Source organism: Corvus moneduloides, chromosome 2 (genome assembly GCF_009650955.1).
Source record: "Corvus moneduloides isolate bCorMon1 chromosome 2, bCorMon1.pri, whole genome shotgun sequence".
NCBI classification, from domain to species: domain Eukaryota; kingdom Metazoa; phylum Chordata; class Aves; order Passeriformes; family Corvidae; genus Corvus; species Corvus moneduloides.
The window spans coordinates 80446936-80468841 of record NC_045477.1 but is presented as its reverse complement, the minus strand read 5'-3'; the positions used below and the strand labels follow the sequence as shown (position 1 = coordinate 80468841).

The window sequence follows — 21906 nt, the reverse complement described above, 5'->3', positions numbered from 1 at the left end:
CTCAGTTCCCTGAGAACCAGGAACACCAACATACCAAGTCTGTCTGCTGTGTGCCAGCTTTAAGATACTGGTCTTCAGGAAAACCCTTTAATGCAATTACAGTAATGTAAATTGTCTTTACAAGTAGAAGCAAAAACTTCATAAATATGTGATCGTGAATTGTCTTCTTTAGGGAATCTAAGAATTTTTCCTTTGTCCTACTTTCAGAAGCAAGACAGCTGCCTTAACAGATGTCAGGATTAGGACCATGAATGAAGTGATAAGTGGTATGAAGATAATAAAGATGTACGCTTGGGAAAAATCATTTGCAGAACTTGTGAATGGTTTAAGAAGGTAATCCCGGAAAGATACAGCTTGGTGTATGACCAGTGTCATTTTCTATGTTTTACATGTGAATAAGTGCTTTATTTTGTGCTTTAAAATGCAGTTTACTTGCACTTTTTGAGCTTTTTTTTCTTTTTTAATTTAAATTTTATATAGCAAGAGTATAGGAATGACGATACATTCTAAGGGAATAAAACATTAAAAAACCCTCCAAACTTTGATAATTCTGGCTTTTCTTATGCTTCCTCTAACAATTGTATTTAAAATGAGCAACTAACTCAGCTGTAGCAAAGGTAGAAGGGAAAAGCAGATCAGAAATTCCCTTGTTATTCAACTGGCAAGGCCAGCTGAGTTTGGTATCCTAAGACATTTCATTTCAGAGGTCCATTGACATCAGATTAAAAGTTATTAATAAATTTGATTTTCAGTCAGTATTTGCCTTTCACGTGATACTGTAACAGCATTCGTTGCTAAAGGATAAATATAGGAGTTCGGGTGCATATTTCTCATAATCTAATTTTCATGTCGTTTCCCTCTCCACCATATGAATAGAACGTGGTTATCCTGCTGCAGATTATCTGACTTTTTTGTTTTAAATGTTTTTTTTTGGAAATAGTTTTCTTTAAAGGAATTTTTTTCCTTTACATCCATGTGCAGGCTTGCAAACTTGCAAATGTTCCCTGAGATGTTTCTTCCCATGCACATAATTGTTTCCTCTGTTGGGTTATAGGATCCTGTGCTGATTGAATGTTTATGACTGATGGGAAGCTTTTCTGTCTTGCATGGAGCCAGAGAGGGTATTTCTTTATTGAAAGCTTCCTCAGTGGGTGTATTCACATCACTAAATTTTAGATTCCAAGTTCAACACCTCATTAGGATTAGAAGCTTCCTTTTTAATGTTGGAAAGAAATAAGATCTTCCAGAACACATCTTAAGCCCTCTTCCCTTTCTTTAAATGTGTCGTGGAAAACTATAGTTAAAAGTCTTAAATTTAGCCAGGTGATTTATTGTCCAGTATTTCCACGCTGGCCCTTGATGCCATCTGAACTCCTGCACTGCTCTTTTTTCTTGTGTCTGTCCATATTAGTTTCCTTTTATGTAAGTTTGTGCCTCGAGACAGTGTAATATATTGTATGCAGCCTGCAGGTAGGCTATAATTTATCTGGTATTTATGGAGAGTAGCACAAAAAACTTGCCGATTATCCACAGATAAAGAGAGGATTATTAAGGATTATTAAAAGGTGGGAAAAGAGTTTCATCCAGGGTTATGGAAGTAATTGAATTAGACCCAATTCAAATAGTTTACATACAAATGTTCCTTCTCTGTACTCTGGAGGAGATCAGAGATTGTGAACCCTTAAGCTGAAAAAATAAGCCTTTGAAACTTTTAAAAGTCTGTTGGTTCAGCCAGTTGGCAAGTACAGTGGGAAAGTTGGTCACTTAATTTACTTCAAATTGTATAATCACAACTTGAGTTTCTAATCTTAATGTATAGTTCCAAGTGGTAGGTGATCAGCATTATTAAGATTTTCCCTAAGAATTGTCAGAATATTTGGAAAGAGAAATTAGGAATTGTGTAAGGATTTTGTAGAAGTAGACAAAGGTAGAATATATGGAGAAGGAGTAAGTTGTTGTGACTTTCTTGATAAAGAAAAATTATTATTTTCATGAGGAGGTAAGCCTGCTAGCATCCACATTGTAAGATGATAGTGCAGTAACATTTTGAGGCTTGGACTTGATGAGTCATTTAGAAGTGAAAACTGCAATTTAACTGAAATGGAAATTGAGAACAAACACATCAGCTGCTTTTCAGTTGCTGGAGGGAGACTTATGTGTCTGTACAGTACTTCAATCACTATTTAGCTTGGGCAATGACTGGCAGAACAATTGGTCTCACAGATCAGTATTTTCTTGATTTATGAACCAGAATTCCCAGAGCAAAAGAGGCCAGGAGCAGGGTCCAAATTGGGAAGGATTTAGACTGAGATGAAAGGAAATACGCTAAATCCTGTGATACAGCTTGAGGAGCAGCAGCTGAATTATGGCAGATACTTGGGCTGTGGGCAAACTCTTGATCTTCTGGAAATTGCCCTGGTTTTTTTCAGCTTCAGAGTATGTGTTGGTCTTGTCATGAGTTTTGTGACTGAACTCTCCTGGATTTTGATATTGGAAGGATAAGGAGTTTGTGGGTGCTTGGCCTTTATACAGGGGTTTTTTTTCCTCTTTGCTATTGCATGCAACCAAAAAATATTTGAAGCAGATTAGAATCTGAAGTAAAATATTAGTTTAACCAGAGAAGAAGAAAATAGTACCTTAGTTTTCTGTCTCCGAAAAATAATTATTTTCTATAGCTATTAAGATATTAAATATAATGAATTTCTCCTCTCAATTTCCAAGCCTCTTAAATTCCGGTTGGTGTTTTTTTTGTTTGGTTGGGGGTTTGTTTTGTTTTGTTTTTGTGGGTTTTTTGTTGTTGTTGTTGTTGGTTGTTTTTGGTTTTGTTTTGTTATTTACCATGTAACGTGTTTTCTTCACAGTTGTTTACAGATGAGCCGGGGTGGTGCAAGGGGGGGAGAAAGGCTATGAAAATAAAATCCTGAGAGGGGGTTTCCCTCATCCTATTGTTGAAGGTAGCAGTAGTGGGAGAGATTGATGTGATTTGTTTATGTTTTGCATTTTTAGGAAGGAGATTGCCATGGTTATGAAAAGCTCCTATCTTCGAGGACTGAACTTAGCTTCATTCTTTGTGGCAAGCAAAATAACAGTGTTCATGACTTTCATGGCATATGTACTACTTGGCAACGTTATCTCAGCGAGGCGGGTGTTTGTGGCAGTGTCCCTGTACGGGGCAGTGAGACTCACAGTGACCCTGTTCTTCCCTTCGGCTGTTGAGAGAGTGTCCGAGTCAGTGATCAGCATCCGGCGGATCAAGGTAGCGTTATTGACTGGGAGCGTGTGTGGATGTCTTCTCTTACTCTGCCCTTGTTTTAACGTCGCTGACAAATGCGGCCTTATTGTGGTTTTGCACTTAAAATAACCTGTTTTGGAAACAGAACATGTTGGTGTGAATGCAGGTACAAAAAACAGGACATGCACTGTAGGGTAGGCTGAGATGTAGGAGAAAAGTGTGCGTGGCAAGGAGGTGGTGTAGATGTTTCTGAAGTAAGAGGAATGCGTGTACAGATACGCAGGCATGCTGGGATTGGGGTTTGAAGAAAGAAGTAGGCAGATGAGAGCTGTAGGATTTGTATTTCCCACTGCACTACCCTGTCATCTGTGGAGGACAGGTGTGAGCACTAGCTTTTGTCTTGTGGCTGCTTTCAGTACTGGAGTGAAGACTCAAATTCAGTAAGAATGAGCATTGGTAGTGCCGATGTTTGGTGCTAACAGAACAAGAAGAGTGTCTTGTACAGTATGGACTGCTGTGTTAAAATGCTTGACTTTTCATCACTTTCTGTGACAGTACCTGCTGTCTGGAGTCTGAGCAGTACCTCTGTGCCTGTAAAAGCCTAGCAGTACTCTCCCTGCCCTCCCATGGCTCCTGACATCCTCCTCCTGTTTCCTCGTAGTTACTGCTTTCTGTAAGTCTTCAGCAGCTATCTCACATCTGCAAGCTCTTAGCTAAGTACTTGTTAACTAGTCTTGGCTTCTATGATTAAGACCTTCCTTCTCTTCCCAGAATATTGTTTACTGCTGCCTATTTAAGGTCTTCACTTTTGACTCTGAGTCAAAGCATGATAGAATTTTTTTGGGTTTTGTCATAAAATTGTGGTAGCTGTCATCCTTGAAAGTTTTCTGTGGAAATAGCCCCTTTCCTTTCTGAATGTGTTTGGGCTATTTATAATCCAGCATCAGGCAAGGTGTGGTGGAAGTGTGGCTGTGGAACAAAGTGCATGCTTATGCAAATTGAAGGAAAGGTTTGCTGACTGGGATGTAATGTAGAATAGAAGTTCAGCAGTGAAAGTGCAGTGAGCCAGTTATGCAGATGTTAGCAGGTTTCTTTTTTGGTTAATGTCCTGGACTTTAAAATGAGGAAATGTTCAGATAGTGTGCTGTCTTCTATTGGTCACTTGAAGAAGGCTTACTAGAGACAGTGGACAGCTGCTTACTGTGTCCTCATCATTCTTCCAATGAAATAACATAAGCCTTTGCCATCAAAGCAATGGAATGAGAAGGTGTTGCAGTGAGGGTTTCACCTCTTTTGTATCGGTAGAGGAAGTTAAACAATTTAAAAGTTGTTAGCGATTTAAGGAAAAGACAGGATAGGTTCTTAAGGTCCATTTCTTTCTGGAATTCTTTATTGAACAGGTGGTTGTTAGAGTCCTTTCCTATTAAATCTGCACTTTTGGAGGCTTTTGGGAGGGAGAGCTAGCTAGTTAGAAGTACGCTGTTGTAGTTGTCCGTTGCTTTGGAAATGTAATTCTTTGATCAGTTTGTGATTGTTTTTTCCAACCCCATAATTAATGTTCTGTATGCTGCTTTCAAAAAATGTGTTTCCATTCTCAGTCTCACATTAGGCAATATCCTCTGCTTTTCTTTCATTGCAGAACTTTCTGATGCTTGATGAAGTCTTGCACTTCAAGCCACAACTGCATGGCAGTAATGAAAATATCATTCTCCATGTCCAAGATTTGACTTGCTATTGGGATAAGGTAAATGTTCTTAAATATTAAGTATATTGGTGCTGCTGGCATTTGAAGTCTAAAATGCAGTGTGGGTATGTATAGTGTGCTGATATTTTGTACTCCATCCTTTGTGTATGAGAATCCTTTCAGTATGTTTAGCTAACTCTGTAGAATAGTACTGAAAACTCTATCAAGTGCATCTTAGAAGTAGCTATTCCTTAATAGTACACTAAATGAAAACCTTTGTATTTCTATGGGAAAATATGTCCGGTTATTAAGCGGCACTGTAGTATGGCTGAGGTACTTAAATTGGAATTAAGGACAGACAGCACAGCAAGGTGGGCCTTATCGTGTGGGGTTTTTTTCTGTGAACTGAGTGCTTGATCAGTCCACTAGTCTAGAACCAGTACAATATTACACTTCTTACAACAGATTTGAAAGCTTTAGAGACACATCAGCATGTATTTGTTGCTCCGTATTTTGAGGCTGTTCAGCTGCACATTTTTTTCTGCTTAAAGTGCACCAAACTCGCCAAAATGGCTAGAAAAAGGGACAGTAAACAGGTGATAAATTTATTTTGTATCACTTTTATGTAAGAAAGGCAAAGGTTGACTGTTTCTGTTTTCAAACTTTAATTGATATGGTAAGCAGCAATTTGTGACGAATTGTTGGCGCTATTACAACCTGCCAGTATCCTCACACAAGAGAGACTTCAGTCTCCATTATAAGTGCTGGAAGCTCTAAAAATGACTTTTGCGTATAAATAATTTGCATGCAAATAAGACATCATGTATTTCCCTTTCTAAACCCTGTTCCCCTCCCTGTGCTGTGTCCCTAGGAAGATCAGGTGTGAAAACATATGTGAGGATCTACCTACTGCTACTCTGCTGCAAAAGAAAATGGCTATTTTATGCTGCTTTACATTCTCAGAGTTCTCTGTGACAATAATATTTCTGAGGCATTGACCAAGTTTTTAAAAATGAATTGATATGAAAGACTTGATTTGAATACATTCTAATGCAAAATGCAATGTATTGCTTAATCTTCGTTTTCTTCTCAAACTGACTTTGGTACCACCATTAACAATTTATAGGAAATGGTTGCATAATGTGCCCATAAAACATCTTTTTTTTTTTTTCCATGACTTGTTTATATTGCATAAAGCAGGGTAGCATGACTGGAATTACTGGTTTCCTTTCAATTTAAAAAAAAACCCAAACCAACAAGGCATCCACAAAACTGTTAATGTAACTTTCATTTTGATATTTAATTGCAGTGTTCATGGGAGAAGAACAGTTCTCTCAGAACTGTTAAGATCTGCTCCCAAAGTTTCTCTTACATACTCTTAAAATGATGCAAAATAATTTTATAGAATTGCTCACTGAAAAAGGTGATAAGTTCTGATAGAGACGAGTTATGAAAGGAATAATATAAATATGTTATCCTTTGTCTAGTAGCAGGCCTAGCTTGCTACTCAAGACACTTTGGATGTCTGTACAGACACTGTACAGCTGGATGATAATTTTTTTAATTTATAGAGACTGTGTGCCAAAAGTGATATTTAAAAAACCAGCCAACAAGCAGCCCACGAATCCAAAATCACTTGAAGTAAAAAAAGGATTATTAGCTACACTTTCAGGAAAACAACCTAACATGGTGTATTGCAATTTCTCAAAAGATAAACAAAACCAATTAATTCCTGGTCACACTCTTGTTTCACTAAGGCAAGTATTATCTTGAGTACCACAGTCTAGTCTGATACCAGCATGGAACTAGAGTTTCTTCAGTACAGCTTTTTACTGGTGTTTCTTGAGTTTACAGAACAGTCTGTCTGCTCAGCTGAGCAACTTCAGATTTAAAATTTCAGCATTTGAACAGAGGCCAAATTTGCTGCCCCTGGAAGGATCATTCTTGTGTCCTCTTGTCCTTGCGTTCTCTGCCTGTTGCCTCCCTAACGCTGGTTGTTAATGCTGGTTTGTATGACCTTGTGGTGAAGCAGTTTGGAGGAATAAAGCAATAGAAAATGAATCACTTTTAATGAGATTAATTCTGATAGCTGAGTCCCTTGAACAGCCTTGGTGTAATGAGTTGTCAGGTGAACTTAGCTGCCATATTAGTCTGTGCTCTAATTTAAGTGCCTCAGTTTAGTGCCTAAAAATAGGTGTGATGAATTCAGGACAAATTGTCTTTAATTATAAGGAATGCTATTTTGCAAAAATATCGTGCCCCTTAGGTGCGTGTGGCTGTGCTGTTTGCTTGAATTACTATTTTTGTGTTGGCTCCGTGATACCTTCCAGTACTGCTTTAATGTATAATATGGCAATAATAGTTAAAAAACTTTAAAAAAAAAATTCTGTAATGTTTTTTGGCTCTTACTTTATATTTTTTAAAAAATTTTGATGTGGGAGGAAATGTCTTTGCACTTCTGTGAGTACAGAAGCACAACCTCAAGAGGTCTGAAGAAGGGCCTGTGTGTCTGAAAGCTTATTTATTTTTTCCATGTAGACACTGTTTTAGTAAGAGATATTTTCTGTTCCTGCAAACTCCGTATTAAAAAAAGAAAATCTTTGGCTGCCATAAGTTGGTAGAGTTCTCCCGACCTTAGCACTAGGTGAGCACCTGAGCTGTGTACTCTGGACAGAGGAGTCAACTTCGGGGTGAAATGCTGGTTCTGGTTGGGGAGGGTGGTGGGGTTGTGCGGGGAAAAGGGGAAAAGTGCCACCCGTTGATGCCACCTTGTGGAAATTCACAGTAGCGGCGGCAGTGGTTTAGCAGAGCTGCACAAGGAGCCCGAGTTCAGCTTCTCGCAGTGTGAGGAGCTCATGCGGGCCCTGTGGTGCTTCCGTGAGCTCTGGCAGTGGGGCTGCCTGCCTGGGGTTTCTCCTGTCACGAGTAAGCACGTGTGTGCTATCCCGGCTATCCCAGCTGTTGTAGATGTGGATGGATACTGGACCTCTGTTTCTTCCCAAATAAGTTGAAATGAATTGCAGGCTTCCTCCTTTTGCAGTCCCAGAACTTTTTTGTCTTGTGTCACCTTTTGTATGGAGTTAGACGATGGCCTCTTCAGCTGCTTGAACTTCAAAAGGTGGCTGGAGATTTTAAGGTGTTCTTAACTGTGCTGTTCTGTTTTTGGAGCTTAAGGCTGGGTTTTCGTTTGGTCCTTTAACCGGAGTACTAGTTTGGGGATTTTTTAATGTGTGTATTTTACTGTTTGCATTTTAGTGTCAGTTATGCTTAGTGCAGGCAAAGATGCATGTAAAGGCAGATTCTGTTACAAAGGTGTTTTGCTTTAATGAGAGGGACCTGCACCAGGTCCTTAGAAATGGCTGTTTAGCATAGCTGTTAAAGACATGAGCATCCTTTCTTTCCACAAGTAGGCATTTCTGCAACTGTGATAGAAGAGGTGCAAAATATGTTGGGAAATAAGCTCATACATAACATAAAGGATAGACATACTGGGAAGTAATATTAAACAGACAATCCTAGGGTAGTGTATTTTCACACAGCCCACTACATCATCCACGAGAAGTCTGTGAGAACACCCAGCATACAAGATGAGCTTCTGTAAAATCAAATGTCATTTTTGTGGTTTTACTTTGGATAGAGCCTTGACTAGAGCAGACACAGTCCTGGCTTTCCTGAGGCTCTGAGAGCCTCAGCCCTCCATTTGTCTGTGTGCTCGGAGTCACTGAGCGTGTCGTGCTGGGGCTGGGAACACTGGTGTGGTGGCCAGCACAGAGCTCGTGTTTCCCAGGATGCTACCCCGGTATGTGGGCTCTGAGGAAGCACTGCTTCTGCTGCCTGTGGCCTCCTTATTCCTTGAACGCTGCCTTGAATGCCTCCTTATTCCTTGAATGCTGTTTTATCTGTGTTGCATGTTTGTGGTGGAGGATGAGGGTCTTCCAAAAGTGTGAATTACTGAAGAGGCAAAAACTATATGCCTGACAGTATGGTGGGCCTATGGACTGGTGGTTTATAGTGATGTATGCACATTGTTTTCTGTTTCTAAATATTTATTTTGATGGTTTATATTTCATTACTGAGAAATCCTAACTTTTTCTCAAATCCACAGAGTTCAGAAACCCCAGCACTTCAACAAATTTCGTTTACTGTCAGACGAGGGGAATTACTGGCTGTGATTGGTCCTGTGGGAGCTGGAAAAGTAAGTCTTAATAATAATTTCATAAGGCTTTTGAGTCTATTATATGTGAAAACTAGAAACCTGAAAATGTACAGTTCCTTTATGTGTATAGTCACACATTCCACATTCAAGACAGGCCGATGGCCGTCTGGTTGGGGAGGAGATGGTGTGGAGTTAAACTTTAGTACTTTGTATGTTGCTTCAAGACTGCATGAAAAGGGTTCTAGTGCTTTTCTACTGTTAGCAGTAGTTTGAGTAACAGGGTGAAATAGGCCATTGTGCCAGTAAACACTGCTCAATCTCTGTGATGTCTTTAATGCAACCAAACTTCTAATTTTAATTTTTTTTTTTTTAAATCTTTTCCAGTCTTCGCTCTTAAGTGCCGTGCTTGGTGAACTGCCTACAGACAAAGGTTTGATAAATGTTACTGGAAGAATTGCCTATGTTTCTCAGCAGCCTTGGGTGTTTTCTGGCACTGTAAGAAGTAATATACTGTTTGACAAGGAATACGAGAAAGAAAAATACGAAAAGGTTTTGAAAGTTTGTGCTCTTAAGAAGGTAAGGCTTTCTCTTTGTGTATTTTCTTTCCAAGATGGTTATTTTTATTTTAGTGTTCTTTCAGACCTGTGGTACGTGCTGCGATGTAAAATATATGGGATTGATAGTTATTAGTAGCATGTGAAATAATTCTGTTGCTTGTAAAAAACACGTGTAATTGTTTTTGCCATCCCTGTGTAAGCATCATCTTCTAATTCCGAAAACTTCCACTAGGGGGAGGTATAGCTTATGGGAAGCACTGACAAATTTGGGAAAAGATGTTCCCTATTATTTCATAATTACATTTTAGCCCTTTTCACGTGTATTATGGTAGGGGTATGTGCAAATGCAATAAGAGGCAGAAAACAAATGATCAAGCTAGCACTCTTTGTGACTTCCATTTTTTAAATAGCCTATATGCTTTCCTTTGAAATAAATGTCATGTTTGCTGTGTATTATGCATTGCCAACAGCTATCAAAAGAACCTTAGGGCTATATACTGGAGAACTTGCTAAACCCAAGTATTTTAATGAAAAAATATATTTGAAAGGTTTGTGTGCAAAGGAGTTTGTGACATGAGATACAGAAGAGGATTAAGCCAGATTTGTCAAGAAACAGACATTTTGCTTGGCAGCTAAAAAGGTTTTGTGCATCATGTTACGGTATTTCTGTCAGCAGCAACACAGGTGAAAAGCAGACGGTTACTGTAATGAACATTTTTTGCAGGTTTTTATACTTGACAGATAGAGTTTTAGTATCTCCTGCTGATATTCAGTCATGCTGTTGTCTAAACTTAAGGTTTTAATGACTTTAAAAGACAGCAAACAGCATTAAAAAAATCCCCACTTCATATTTGATGGTAGATTTGCTTTCATAGTTTTCTTGCAAATTTATGTGTCTTATAAAAGCTGTGAATAAGCTTTCAGAATATGCTTTGTAGCTTAATGTAAAACTTCTGCATTTCCTGAATAGGAAATACAGTAATATGACATGGAACGCTGTATAATTCTGTTGTCTTATCTACATTCCTGAGCTCCCAAATTAACCAATCTGTGTGCATGTCCTGTAGTATTATTTCTCTGAATACATTGCAGTAAGAATAAAAACAATGCAGTTTTTAGGGACATTGGCAAGATAATTTACCGATAATAGTTCAGTTTTTATTTTTTGTGACAGCTAATTTTGTTGTAATAAAAATGAATACATTTACTGTTAGACTTTTTAGTATTTTATTTGATTTTCTGAATTGCCAGTAGATAATCCTTTTAAGATAAAGATAAGTAGTGCACTTTCTTCTGGCCAAGTTGTAGAAAAAGTGAACTTTAGACTCATCTATTTTTTCTGCTTTCTCAATTACTGCTGAAGTATGGGAATCATAAAGTAACTGCAATATTACGTTGGTATGAAACCATGTATTTTAATGTGATATGTTAATACTTTTCAATAAGTAAATGTTATGTTGAAACAGCTTTGTTTGGTCTTTGAAGTTAAAATGATTTAAAAAATACATATTTTTATCTGTTCTTGCACATTCACAGACTTGGAATTGTTATGCAAATGGTGACCTGACAGTAATAGGAGATCGTGGAGCTACTCTGAGCGGGGGACAGAAGGCCCGTGTAAATCTGGCCAGGCTAGTGTTTTTTGGTGTTTCTAAAATTTATAAATTGTCAGACTTCAGTGACTAAAGTAAACTAATGTAAGACTTCGTGATACTGACATTTCTTTAAACCTTTTAGAGCTGTGTATCAAGATGCAGACATCTATCTTTTGGATGATCCACTGAGTGCAGTAGATGCTGAAGTCGGAAGACATTTGTTTGAAAAGTATGTTACTGCTTTATTTTCATTTAAAACACGATTGTTATATTGTAATTCCTTGTAGAAAAACTTGAGAAAGCATTTCTGGGGAGATGGATTTTATCACAAAATGTAGTACATTCACTTTCTGATTCGTTTTTCCCCATTCTATGTTATTGAAAGATAGAGGGGTTTTTTTCCCCCTCTGTGTTTTGTGGATTTTGTTCTTTATTTTTAAAAGCCCTGTAAAAATCTGTTCTGAAGATATTATAAGTAGAATTATTCTTAAAGTAATATATGCCATTTTCTTGAGGAGAATGTCGAATACGTACATGAGTGTGGGGGTTTATGAGTAATGGGGTTTATGAATATTAGTACTGAGTGAAAAATAAAATGAGGTGGGATTTTAAATCGCTTCTTAGTTTGCTACAACTTCACTTGCTAGTAATAAGCACTTAATTCAAGTGGTTGAAGGAAAGGACAGAACTGTCTTAGATTGTTGAATAATTTTTCTTTTTCTTTGAATGGTTGAAATTTCACTTGAGCAGGTGAAACAGGGCATGTGGCCTGCAGAGTAGACTGCAGAGAGCAAAAATAGAGGGAAAAGAGAGTGTACAAGTTTACTTTGTAAGAGAGGGATTCTGGACCTTCCTCCATTCCCAAAGAAAGAGGAGAGTGTTCATTAAAAGTCAGGTTCCCTTCTTGGTGAGTTTCTTCATCTCCATCTCTCTGAAACTGCCAAATCTAAGGCACATAGGTGAGCATGAGAATAATCTGGTTAGTCCCAGCCAGTATTTTGTCCTTGCTTTTTCACAGCTTGCTACTCTCTATTTTAAGAGGCATGATTTAGAATTTGTTAGAAGGAAAAACATCCATTGATAGAATTCAGTGGTCTTTGGTTCAGGTGTTCAGTAAATGCATTTTGTTTAGCATACTTGAATCCTTTGAATTCCACACTCCAAATACATGAATTAATTTGGTTTTACTGTTGTTCCTTCCTAGGTAATCATAAAAACTTGCAGAAATCTTGTAGAGATGGTCACACAAATTGTATTGAGTAGCAGTGGCATGCACATTATTTTTTCTCCATACAGGGAAGCTTTTAGTATCTAAATTTGAAAATTGTACATCCTGTTGATGTTTGCAGTTTCAAATCTGGACTCTCTGAAACCCCCTTAATGTTTTGCTTTATTTTATCCATTTCTTTGAAAGGCTACTGTTTGTTTCCATCAGCTAGTATGGAGTAAGGGTTTTATGATGCATAGGTTTTATGTTCATTTTTCCCCTGCCACGTCTGATAGATGGAGTTCATCACCTCTGTAGTTCACATATGCTATCAAATTCCTTTAATGCCTATTGAAGCTTTCGAGGCTTCAGGTGCTGCTCTTCTATTTCTGCAGAAGTTCTCTCTGCAACTCCAGCATCTGTATCAGTGCCTGAGTTATGAAGGTGCACCCACCTGAGCTGTTAACCTGTCTCTCCCTGAAGTCTTAAGGTCTCTTCATGAAGAGGGAAACAGGAAAGTACCGTGATGCCTTGTGAAGGAGGTCAGGCTGCCTCTTCAGCTTATTCTGTTTTTCATGTGAGCTGTGACATTGGCAGCATCTGCATTCTACTGCAAAACTGGAAGTGTGGATTTTTGCATGTGCAAAACCACAAAGGAGATAGAAGCCATCGCTCTGGGAGCATAGCATGTGTTTTGCTGATAAATGTGTGAAGATGAGGAGGAATAAGGAGGTTATCTCAGAGAATTTGAAACTCAGAGAAGTAGCTGGGGTTTTTTCTGTACTTTTATTTTTTCTCCCCAACTCCAGATCAGATTAAGCAAAACACATAAAAGTAGAATGAAAGCATTTTTTTGAGAACGGACTGGGCGGAGTAGTAGTGGGAAGGAAAACTGAGCAATGCCTTCCTGCACAAGTTTTTAAGGGAGGGTTTTTTACAAACAGAAGTTGTCTTCTGAGGCCTTCATGGAAGCTGTAAAGGTGCTGGGGGTAGTGGGGAGAGCGTTATGTTCAGTAAGTTGCTTTGAAAAACAAGGCAAGGCATGTACTTTATTGCTTCCTGAATAGTGCTAGAAATGTGGAGAAGACAGAGAGCACTTGGGCAAGAATGATTTCTTAGAACATGGTGCTGAGGAATGTCCAAAACACCACTTCGTGCAGGCTGCCCCCCCAGGAGTCCAAACCGCGAGGCTTAAAACAATGGGCGAGATGGAAGAAACAGGGGATTTTTTAATGAGAATCTGAAGAGGATATTGTTCAGTTCACTCGCTGGTTTTTTTCTTGTAATTTTATATTAAAGTTGAAATTTTTTTGCAAGTGTCTGGTCTATGTGTTTACATCAAAGGTATGTCCCGAGTAATTCCCCAAAGCTGTGGTATGTGGATGGCTGGTTCATTACATTTGCTGGTTTTCTGTGTTCTATTCAGCTACTGCAGTAAGCAGTTTAAAATACATAAATGCTTTTCAAATGAGAAAGAATGCAAGTAGCACAGCTCCAGTGGGAAAACAGACCATGATATTATTAATAAGGGATTGTGGCTCTTAAGAATTTCTTTGTGATACAGACAAGTTGTTCTGTGGATGATGGAGCAGATAAAGCCAGTTTTTCAATTAATTCCTTTTTCCTGGTCAGATTCCTTGGGACCTAGGGAGGTATAAACTGAAGATTTCCTTTTTTTTTTTGTTATTTGTTGCCCTTTTTCCTGTGAGTTCTCTTGATAGTTAATAGTAGGCATGCTTCAGCCTTTTTCCAGTGGGGGGTTGCCAGTATAGTTATATGGTTTTTTACATATTTGTATGTGGATGTGAAAATATGCCTTTATTTTATATTTATTTAAATAAAAATAGCTTTTAGTTAGCTTTTAAGAAATCCTATATTTTGAGGCCTCTAGTTTCAAAATGAGGGATAGCCATCACAGATCCAGTAGCACATTTCTTTGTATGGTGAAGTTTGGAACAGTTTTTAAGAAAATCATTCAGTTGCACTTGGATCCCAAGGAATTTCCTACTCTCTCTGTTTATCTATTTTTTGCTATAGATGATATGGTGTCAGATCACCTTTAGATAGAAACTAAATTGTGTCCCACCAGTGGTATTGACTCAAAAATCATGTTTTTAAGAGTGAGATTTATATTTCATCAGTCTATTGAAGCATACCTTTCCCTAGGTATTATTCCTTCCCTTGTATCTTTTCCAGTCACAGGAGCTGTGTGCCAGTCTCAGTTGATGATCAGCCTGATTTCTTTCTCCCCTGCTCTGTGCTTGTGAGAGTAGACAGAGTTGCAGGACAGTTTAGGAATCTTTTAAAATCAGACCTAAAGTTGTGATAGTTCTTGGGAGTGGTATGCACAGATGTATCATTCCTAGTATCAGGCAGAATTCATATAGGAAAAGTTCACAAAGATCTACTTGAACACCAAGATCTCTGGCTCAAACAATTCCTAGTATATGGACTCTGGAAGCTGGAAATGTGTGCCAGAGAAAGCATGTCTCTATGTTTGCCCATATACTTTCTCCAGCCATCCAGTGCTACCTGGTGCCTGGAACAGGTCAATGGATTTTGGGGACCAGTTGTATTTATGCATGTCTGGAAGTTGTAATGAGATGGAGATAAATGATTATCAAGGTAGGCATAGAAACCGAAGCAGCAGAGTAGAAATTGAGACAACATAGTAGAATGTGTAGGGTGTGTGGGTTTTTTGTTTCTGGTAAGCATAGTATCGTTTTTAAAAAAAAATTGTAAACTTTGAAATGTGCAAAAATAACTGGGAGATTGTTCTCCCTAAACCACTTAAATTTAAAGGGAAGGGAGAGGAAAACAAATATAGGAAGTAAATAAATATAACAAAGGCTTTATGCCTGTGAGCACTTCTACATGTGCTTTAATTTCATTTCAGTGGTTATTTTCATTGAAATGAATATAAGTATTAACTAAAGTTAAACTTGCATGCGAACTTTCAAAAAGGAGTGGGAGAAAGAATGGTAAGGAAGAAAGTAGAAGAAGAGACATTTTGCAGAGGTGAAAGAAAGCTGGTTCTTGGAGATAAAAACTTAAAAAAGATTAAAGAACATCTTGTCTCAAAGAAAAGCAAACCTGATAGGGAAGGAAGAACAAATGAGGAATTGTATGCACGAAGTGCGAAGACTCTTCGTTTGCACAGGGGAGCACTGTGTTGTTGTGGGCCCCCTTCTCAGTGTCTCCTGCTTCATGCTCTGCGCTATCAAAGCCCAAGCCAATTTTTTTTTAGTTGTGTAGCAGTTTGCTGTCAAAGGGCAATGCGTTTTTTAAGTGGATTATAGTATACTGTTACTTATGTTTGTTAACTTAAAATACTCTTTGTTTATTTTTGTTGAATCGGAAGGGTCTAATTTCTGGAGAGGGCTGTCCTGATTCTGGTATTTGTGATGATGTATGAAGGTCACTGATGGTACGTTTTCAGGTGCCGGAAAACCAGGCAATGCTAACGGCAGTTCTGGAGATGGACAGGTATTTGGGAAGTCTTGGCTATGGGATGTGAGTTAATAGATGCATGCAGCAGGGAGAAGTGCAAAGTGTTGAGTCCACAAATGTAAAATGAGCAGGGATCAGTAGTGTGGTAGTTACACGGAGAAGGAGGTGTGGAGTGCAGTAGATCACAAACCCAGTATGACTTGGCAATGTCATGCTCTTGTTAAGGAAATGGCACCCTGGGACTTATGACCAGTACTATATGTGACAGTACAAGTAAAATAATACTCCTGTAATGTTTAGTACATGTAAGATCTCAGCTGAAATAATGTTTCAATTTTGTGCACTTCAGGAAATGTATAGACCAGCTTCATACTCCAGTACAGGTGGTCAAGAATCAGGTGTCTAGGGCAGGGAGGCAAAAAAGAAAGAAACCTATTTGCAACTTAAACGTCGATTTGGGAAACTTCTTTATTACTTTTGTTTTTCTTTCATGTCTGGAGGAGAAGGACTTCATGTATGAAGGGACTTTGTACACAGGAATGAACTGGTCTAGGGGCCCTTGGGGACATAAAGAATTGAAATTGCACCAGAACTTCAGAGAAAAATTTTGTAATAGTGAGGGTAGCTTGTCTCTGGAATACATTTTCAAGGCTGTTGAAATTTCTGTTTAGCTTAAACATGGAGAAGAACCCATTTAACTTCTGCCAGGAACATTTTTACATTTAAATTGGTTCTTAGTTGGGGAAGAGGATGCACCTTTCACAGTCCCTACATCTTGCTTTTTCTTGTACTCAAGAAAGGCTGAAGAACCTTTGGGTGTTCTCTGTCAGGATCTCGTGTGACTGTGTGCAGATGGTTGTGCACTTGTGTATTTGGTAAATGTGGCAGTGGTGACTGGAGTTTGTGCAGCAGTTTGTCCTGTTGTTGTGCATTAAGTGTGCTCACTAACAAAGTGTGCCTCTTGAGAGTAGTGGAGAAACACAAGGAATGTGGACTTTGTGGGGTTTCAAAAGGCAGGTAAAAGGATGGTGTCGGTGCTGAGCATGCTCCAGCAGATGGCTGAATTCTTGGACCAGTTATGTCTCCTGCTGAGATGGCTTTCCATGGGTTCTCTGCATCATCAGTGAGGAAGGGACACGCTATCAGACTGTGATGCACCTAGAATTGGGCTTTTCACCTAGTTGTTGTTCTTCAGTTATACAGAGCAGTACTTCTAAAAGTCGATGGATGACGAAACTAAGCCTTAGTGAACCAGTTAGAAAAATAAACACTTACGGACTGTTTTGGAATGTGTTGGAGGTTTTTTCCATTCTAAGACAATACCAAGTTTTCACTAACAAGGAATTCAGCAATCTCTCTGACTTTTGTACCAGCCCTTTCATCAGTTTTGCAGAGCCTACATTTGACCCCTGGCTTCGAGATCTGGCTTCATCTTCTATGATAGCCAAGGCACTGTACATATGTAATGCTCACTGCTGCAAAATGATGTTGTCAAATGAGAGAGTGAATATTTAAAAAAAAATATGAAGAAAAGGTTTTGAACATAAAACTCAAGTAGATTAATGTTAAGTATCTACTTAGTATTTTGTTAGTTTTCTGTGCTTCATAATGACCTGGTATTTTAATTGGCAAATTTTCTAGTGAGCTGTCTGAGCAGTGAGTTGTCTAGATCTAAGTATACACTCCTTGTTGCAAGTTTTCTTGTCTGTGCTCCTGCCAGTGAATTGTGACAACAGTTTTTCTATGCACCTGTTACTAACAAACTATTCAGCTCACTTCTTTCTTCCCAGATAGACATGAAATCAAGAGTTGTTCTTTTTTAAAAAACTCTTAATTAAGTGAACTGATACATCAGTGGAAATAGAAGTTTTCCACAGTGATAATTTTTGTCTACTCCTCTGAGATCAAGATCATGCATGAAGCTATGCTGACAGCTCTCACAGTTTGAATTGGATTCCTCTATCCTGCTGTACTAGTTTGAAAACAAACCAGTGGGAGGCACCAAGTCAGAATAACAATTTAATGGGGAAATTAAAGGAAAGGAGAAAAACTAAAAGAAAACACTGGTTCAAACTGACAGAGTCAAGATAGAACCTGAGTCCCTGTTAGGCAGGGTGGTGGTAGCAGTCCGGTAGAATGGTGGTTGCAGTCCTCTGAAGTGGTGATCCTGTAGAAAAAGGGTCTGCTCTTCCTCAGGTCCAGTGGTGGCTGTGTAGCTCTTGTCCTCTGAAAATCCAGTGGAAGGGTTGTTTCTGGTGTTCAGAGTCTCAGATTATATCCATGATGGGATGCTTGGTTCCTCCCTCTGGGTGGAGCATCTCACAATGGGGTAATGAGTCATGAGGCCAAGTGTTGATTAGGCTCATTAACAGAAGATAGTCCAGAGGAGTTTATCTCTGAGTCATGTGGCAGGACAATGATGGGCATTAACAGAAAGATAGTCTGGGGGGAGGAGGCAAGGAAAACACTGCACCCACCTGATTTCAACAGCTGATGGGGATGGTAATAGAATACACTGCAACCCCGGGACAGCTGCAGTAACTCACTTTTTTTCTCTTCTTCCCTCCCTCTCTCCAAGTGCGAGTTTAAGTGCAGTGGGCTCACTGTGACTCAGGATTAAGATTTCAAGGTTTTGAGCCATCGGATTTTCTAGTGGCTAGTTTGTCCCAGTAAGACGTGAGGCATACACCTGGTACATGGAAAATGATCGGAATGGTGTATAGGCTGGGGGACTTGGGTAAGGGGAAGAGAGATCTCTTCACAGTAAATGCCTGGTATGTTTCTGTTTGGCAACTTTCCTGTTAGGCGTTTCCTGTAGCATCTCTGATATTTGTCCAGTTCTCTGGATAGGTTTTGTGGAGGATAATGTTTTGTTGGATATCCTTCAGCTGGTGCTCTAGTTACCATATGGCTTGTTTCAGTGACCACATCAGAGTAATGCTTCCACAAAGAGCTTGGCGTATAAATAGTTGCAACTGCTGCAGATACCTTGATTAATTCTTATTTTGGCCACGTAAGAATGTTGTGGGTTTATAGTTACTTTTGCATATCAAGCATATAACTTTCTCAGGAAGAGTGTTGCTTTTCACTTCATTTTTCCTGCCCAGTTAACACTATAATGTACTTTCTGCATGTATTATGGTAACAGGAGTATTAACCATCTACTACAGTCTTTGTAGGAGTGAAAAAATAGATGCTGAAACCTGTGTAGGGAGTTAATTGAAAGTATGAAATGCAGTAAGCAATGGGATATCATTGTTGTTAAAGTCATGTTCTTTTTCTGCCTTACTCCCTTTACTGCTTATTTGCATTTCAGCATTGAATTTGGACCAGATGACCCACTGTGGTCGCTGGAAGGTGACCCTTCCAGCCTTACCCATTGTGTGAACTGGGAGATGATGGCCTTTGGAAAGGCACTCCTGATCCAAACGAAAATGCTAATCTGTCACTGAACACTGCTGTTCTAGAAAATACCAGTTTCCCTTGTTAAGACAGCGAGTATTTGAGAAGAGGTTGTCCACTTGAAGGATTTGTCTCCCTGCTTTGTTTCTGTGGGGATGAAGGCAGTGAGAGTGTTGGGTCTCAGTTGTGTCTGTACTGTCCCTGTTGTACCTGAAGAATGTGCTTACAGACCTCTGCATTTGTAAACCATTGCTCCACTGCTGTGTTTTTTGGGGTTTTTTTTGTGGCTCTGGTGGCCTTTCAGGGCTCTGCTGAAAAGACACCAGGTATCTATTCTACTAAAACTGTATGGGTTTCACCTGCATTTGATGACTGGTCCTAGTGTGCCCAGTCCCTTCTTTTTTCCCTCCAAATCCCAAACTTTTGGTGAGGTACTGGAGAAGAAGATAAGTTCTGAATCCGTGGGAAAAGGTCAGAGCATTTTTCCAGGATCTCGCTCCTCTACCTCAATACAGCTTAAAATGTCGTTTAAATCAGTAGTACTGTTTAATTCTCCAGAAGTCTCTGTGGCTCAGTGTTACAGCTGCTCTGAAAGCTTCTCTCAAAGAAGTTACTTTTAACCGGCTGTAATTTGTCCATAATTTCCCACAGTATCTTGCCCTTCTTCCTCTTTCCTTTAGTATAATTTTTAAAAAATACTCTCTTTGCAATTCAGCTTATGGACATGTACATTTGTTACAAGAATGTTTAAGACCTTTTAATGAAATGTCTTCTTGCCCTCCTCTTTTTTTCCAGACCAGAAATAATTATATTTCTTTTTCCTTACCTTGAAAACCTACAAAGTTAAATAAGGAACATGGTTGTTAAGTTTTTATATAGTTTCTATAAATCTAGTAAGCTATGGTCATCTTATTTTAAAAACTGAGTAATTGAATAGAAGGGGTTTTCCAGAAATAATTAAAATCTTTTAGGACACTTAATTTTAATTAATATTTCCATCTCTTTGCAGATGTATTTGTCAGGCCTTACATCAGAAGATCTCTGTTTTGGTCACTCACCAGTTGCAGTATCTCCGTGCTGCAAATCAGATTCTAATTTTAAAGGATGTAAGTATGTCAATATCTATACTTAGACTTTGTAAATATCCTTTTTAATCTAAGAAAGGGAAGAAAACCAATCAGGTTTTTATTTTTAGTTTGTAAATGTATCTTCTGTCTACTTATGACTACATATGGTTTTTAAGTTTTACAGTTACTAATAAGCTGATTTTCTTGGAATACTTTCCCTGAAAAATCTGTTTCTGAATTTTTATCATGCATGCAAATAAATATTTTAAATATGTGATGTGAATTAAAAAATCTTATTTCTTCAAACATTTTGTCTGGTTTTGAAATAAAGTTGTAGCTTTCCCTTGCTTCAAATTTAATATGCTGTGAGAGAATTTTGAGAGAGACTGTGTTAATGCTTTGCTCTTATTGTTGTTTCTTACACTTCTCTGTGAATTAAGAACTGTGTTAATTTTGCAACAAATCCATTTTTATTACAAATTTTTTTAACAAATCCATTTAAATTAAGGATGAGAAATAGTTTCAGATGCCTTTGAGAATGAGCCTACCAGTGCAGCTAGTTCCTTCCCAGCTTTGTTGTACCAGCTACTTAGAGGTAGAGGGGAGATGCAAGGACTGCAGTTGGGGCTTTTTTTCCTGTTTTTTTTTAAGGCCGGGTAGTGAAATATGTGAAATTACTTTTGATGTGTCATGATGGTGCAAAAAAGGACACTAGCCCTCTTTTTCCTTCCATTCAGGTTGCTTTAAAAGTTAGAGTAGCTCTTGAGAAATGAGTTTGTGGCGGAGCTGAAAGAAATGTGGACATGGTCAGTTTTGCTCCTTGTAAGGTTCTGCAAGGATCAGAAAATGAAGATGTTGTTTACCCCTGGGCTGGAGCAATATAAAAAGACTGATGGTTATGTGTGGAGTATAACAGGTTGTCCTAAAGCTGCATGGCTTGGCTGTCTCCCATAGCTTCTCCGGGGAGGTGATTCTCCCATGACTGTAACTGGAGCTGTTCTCATCCTGTTTGTTGGCCCTGTTAGCTGCTATGAGGCAACTGGTCAGAGCCTAAAGAGCTTGTTTCTGCTCTTCTAAGTGAGGAACTCATAGAGGCTTCAGCTCAGCTACTGCAGTAGGATATGTGCCCAGCAACTGCAGAACCCCAGAGGTAGCAAGGACAGATAAGAAAAATTGTCCTTTATGGAAAGTGTATAATGAAGATACTAAAAGTTTATATTAATTGTAGGGTAAAATGGTGGGGAAAGGTACCTATGCAGAGTTCCTGAGATCTGGCATCGACTTTGCTTCCCTTTTGAAAAAAGATGAAGAGGTGGTAGAACAGCTGTCAGTTCCAGGAACTCCCAACCAGAAGTCTGCCCGGAACCGAACTTTCTCGGAGTCCTCTGTCTTGTCCCAGGATTCGTCTATCCACTCACAGAAGGATGGAGCTGTGGAACAACCACCTGTGAGTGCTCAAAGGATAGAAGTGTCTTGATTCTTGTCTGGCTGGGTTTTTTCCTTAAGTTTTGATATGGGCTTTCCCTGCAGCACTGGGATTTCAGGGATTAATGAAT

At 38.8% G+C, this 21906-nt stretch overlaps 1 protein-coding gene across 1 annotated transcript in view; it reads left to right on the top strand.

The window, feature by feature from the left end:
- ABCC4 (ATP binding cassette subfamily C member 4) overlaps nt 1-21906 on the top strand; it is a 146367-nt gene that overhangs the window by 26142 nt on the left and 98319 nt on the right. Inside the window, exons 7-15 of the mRNA XM_032100049.1 lie at nt 208-333; nt 3007-3256; nt 4872-4976; nt 9022-9111; nt 9457-9648; nt 11166-11260; nt 11367-11453; nt 20293-20389; nt 21579-21797. Coding sequence (XP_031955940.1) covers nt 208-333; nt 3007-3256; nt 4872-4976; nt 9022-9111; nt 9457-9648; nt 11166-11260; nt 11367-11453; nt 20293-20389; nt 21579-21797 — 1261 coding nt within the window. The remainder of the gene's footprint in view (nt 1-207; nt 334-3006; nt 3257-4871; nt 4977-9021; nt 9112-9456; nt 9649-11165; nt 11261-11366; nt 11454-20292; nt 20390-21578; nt 21798-21906) is intronic.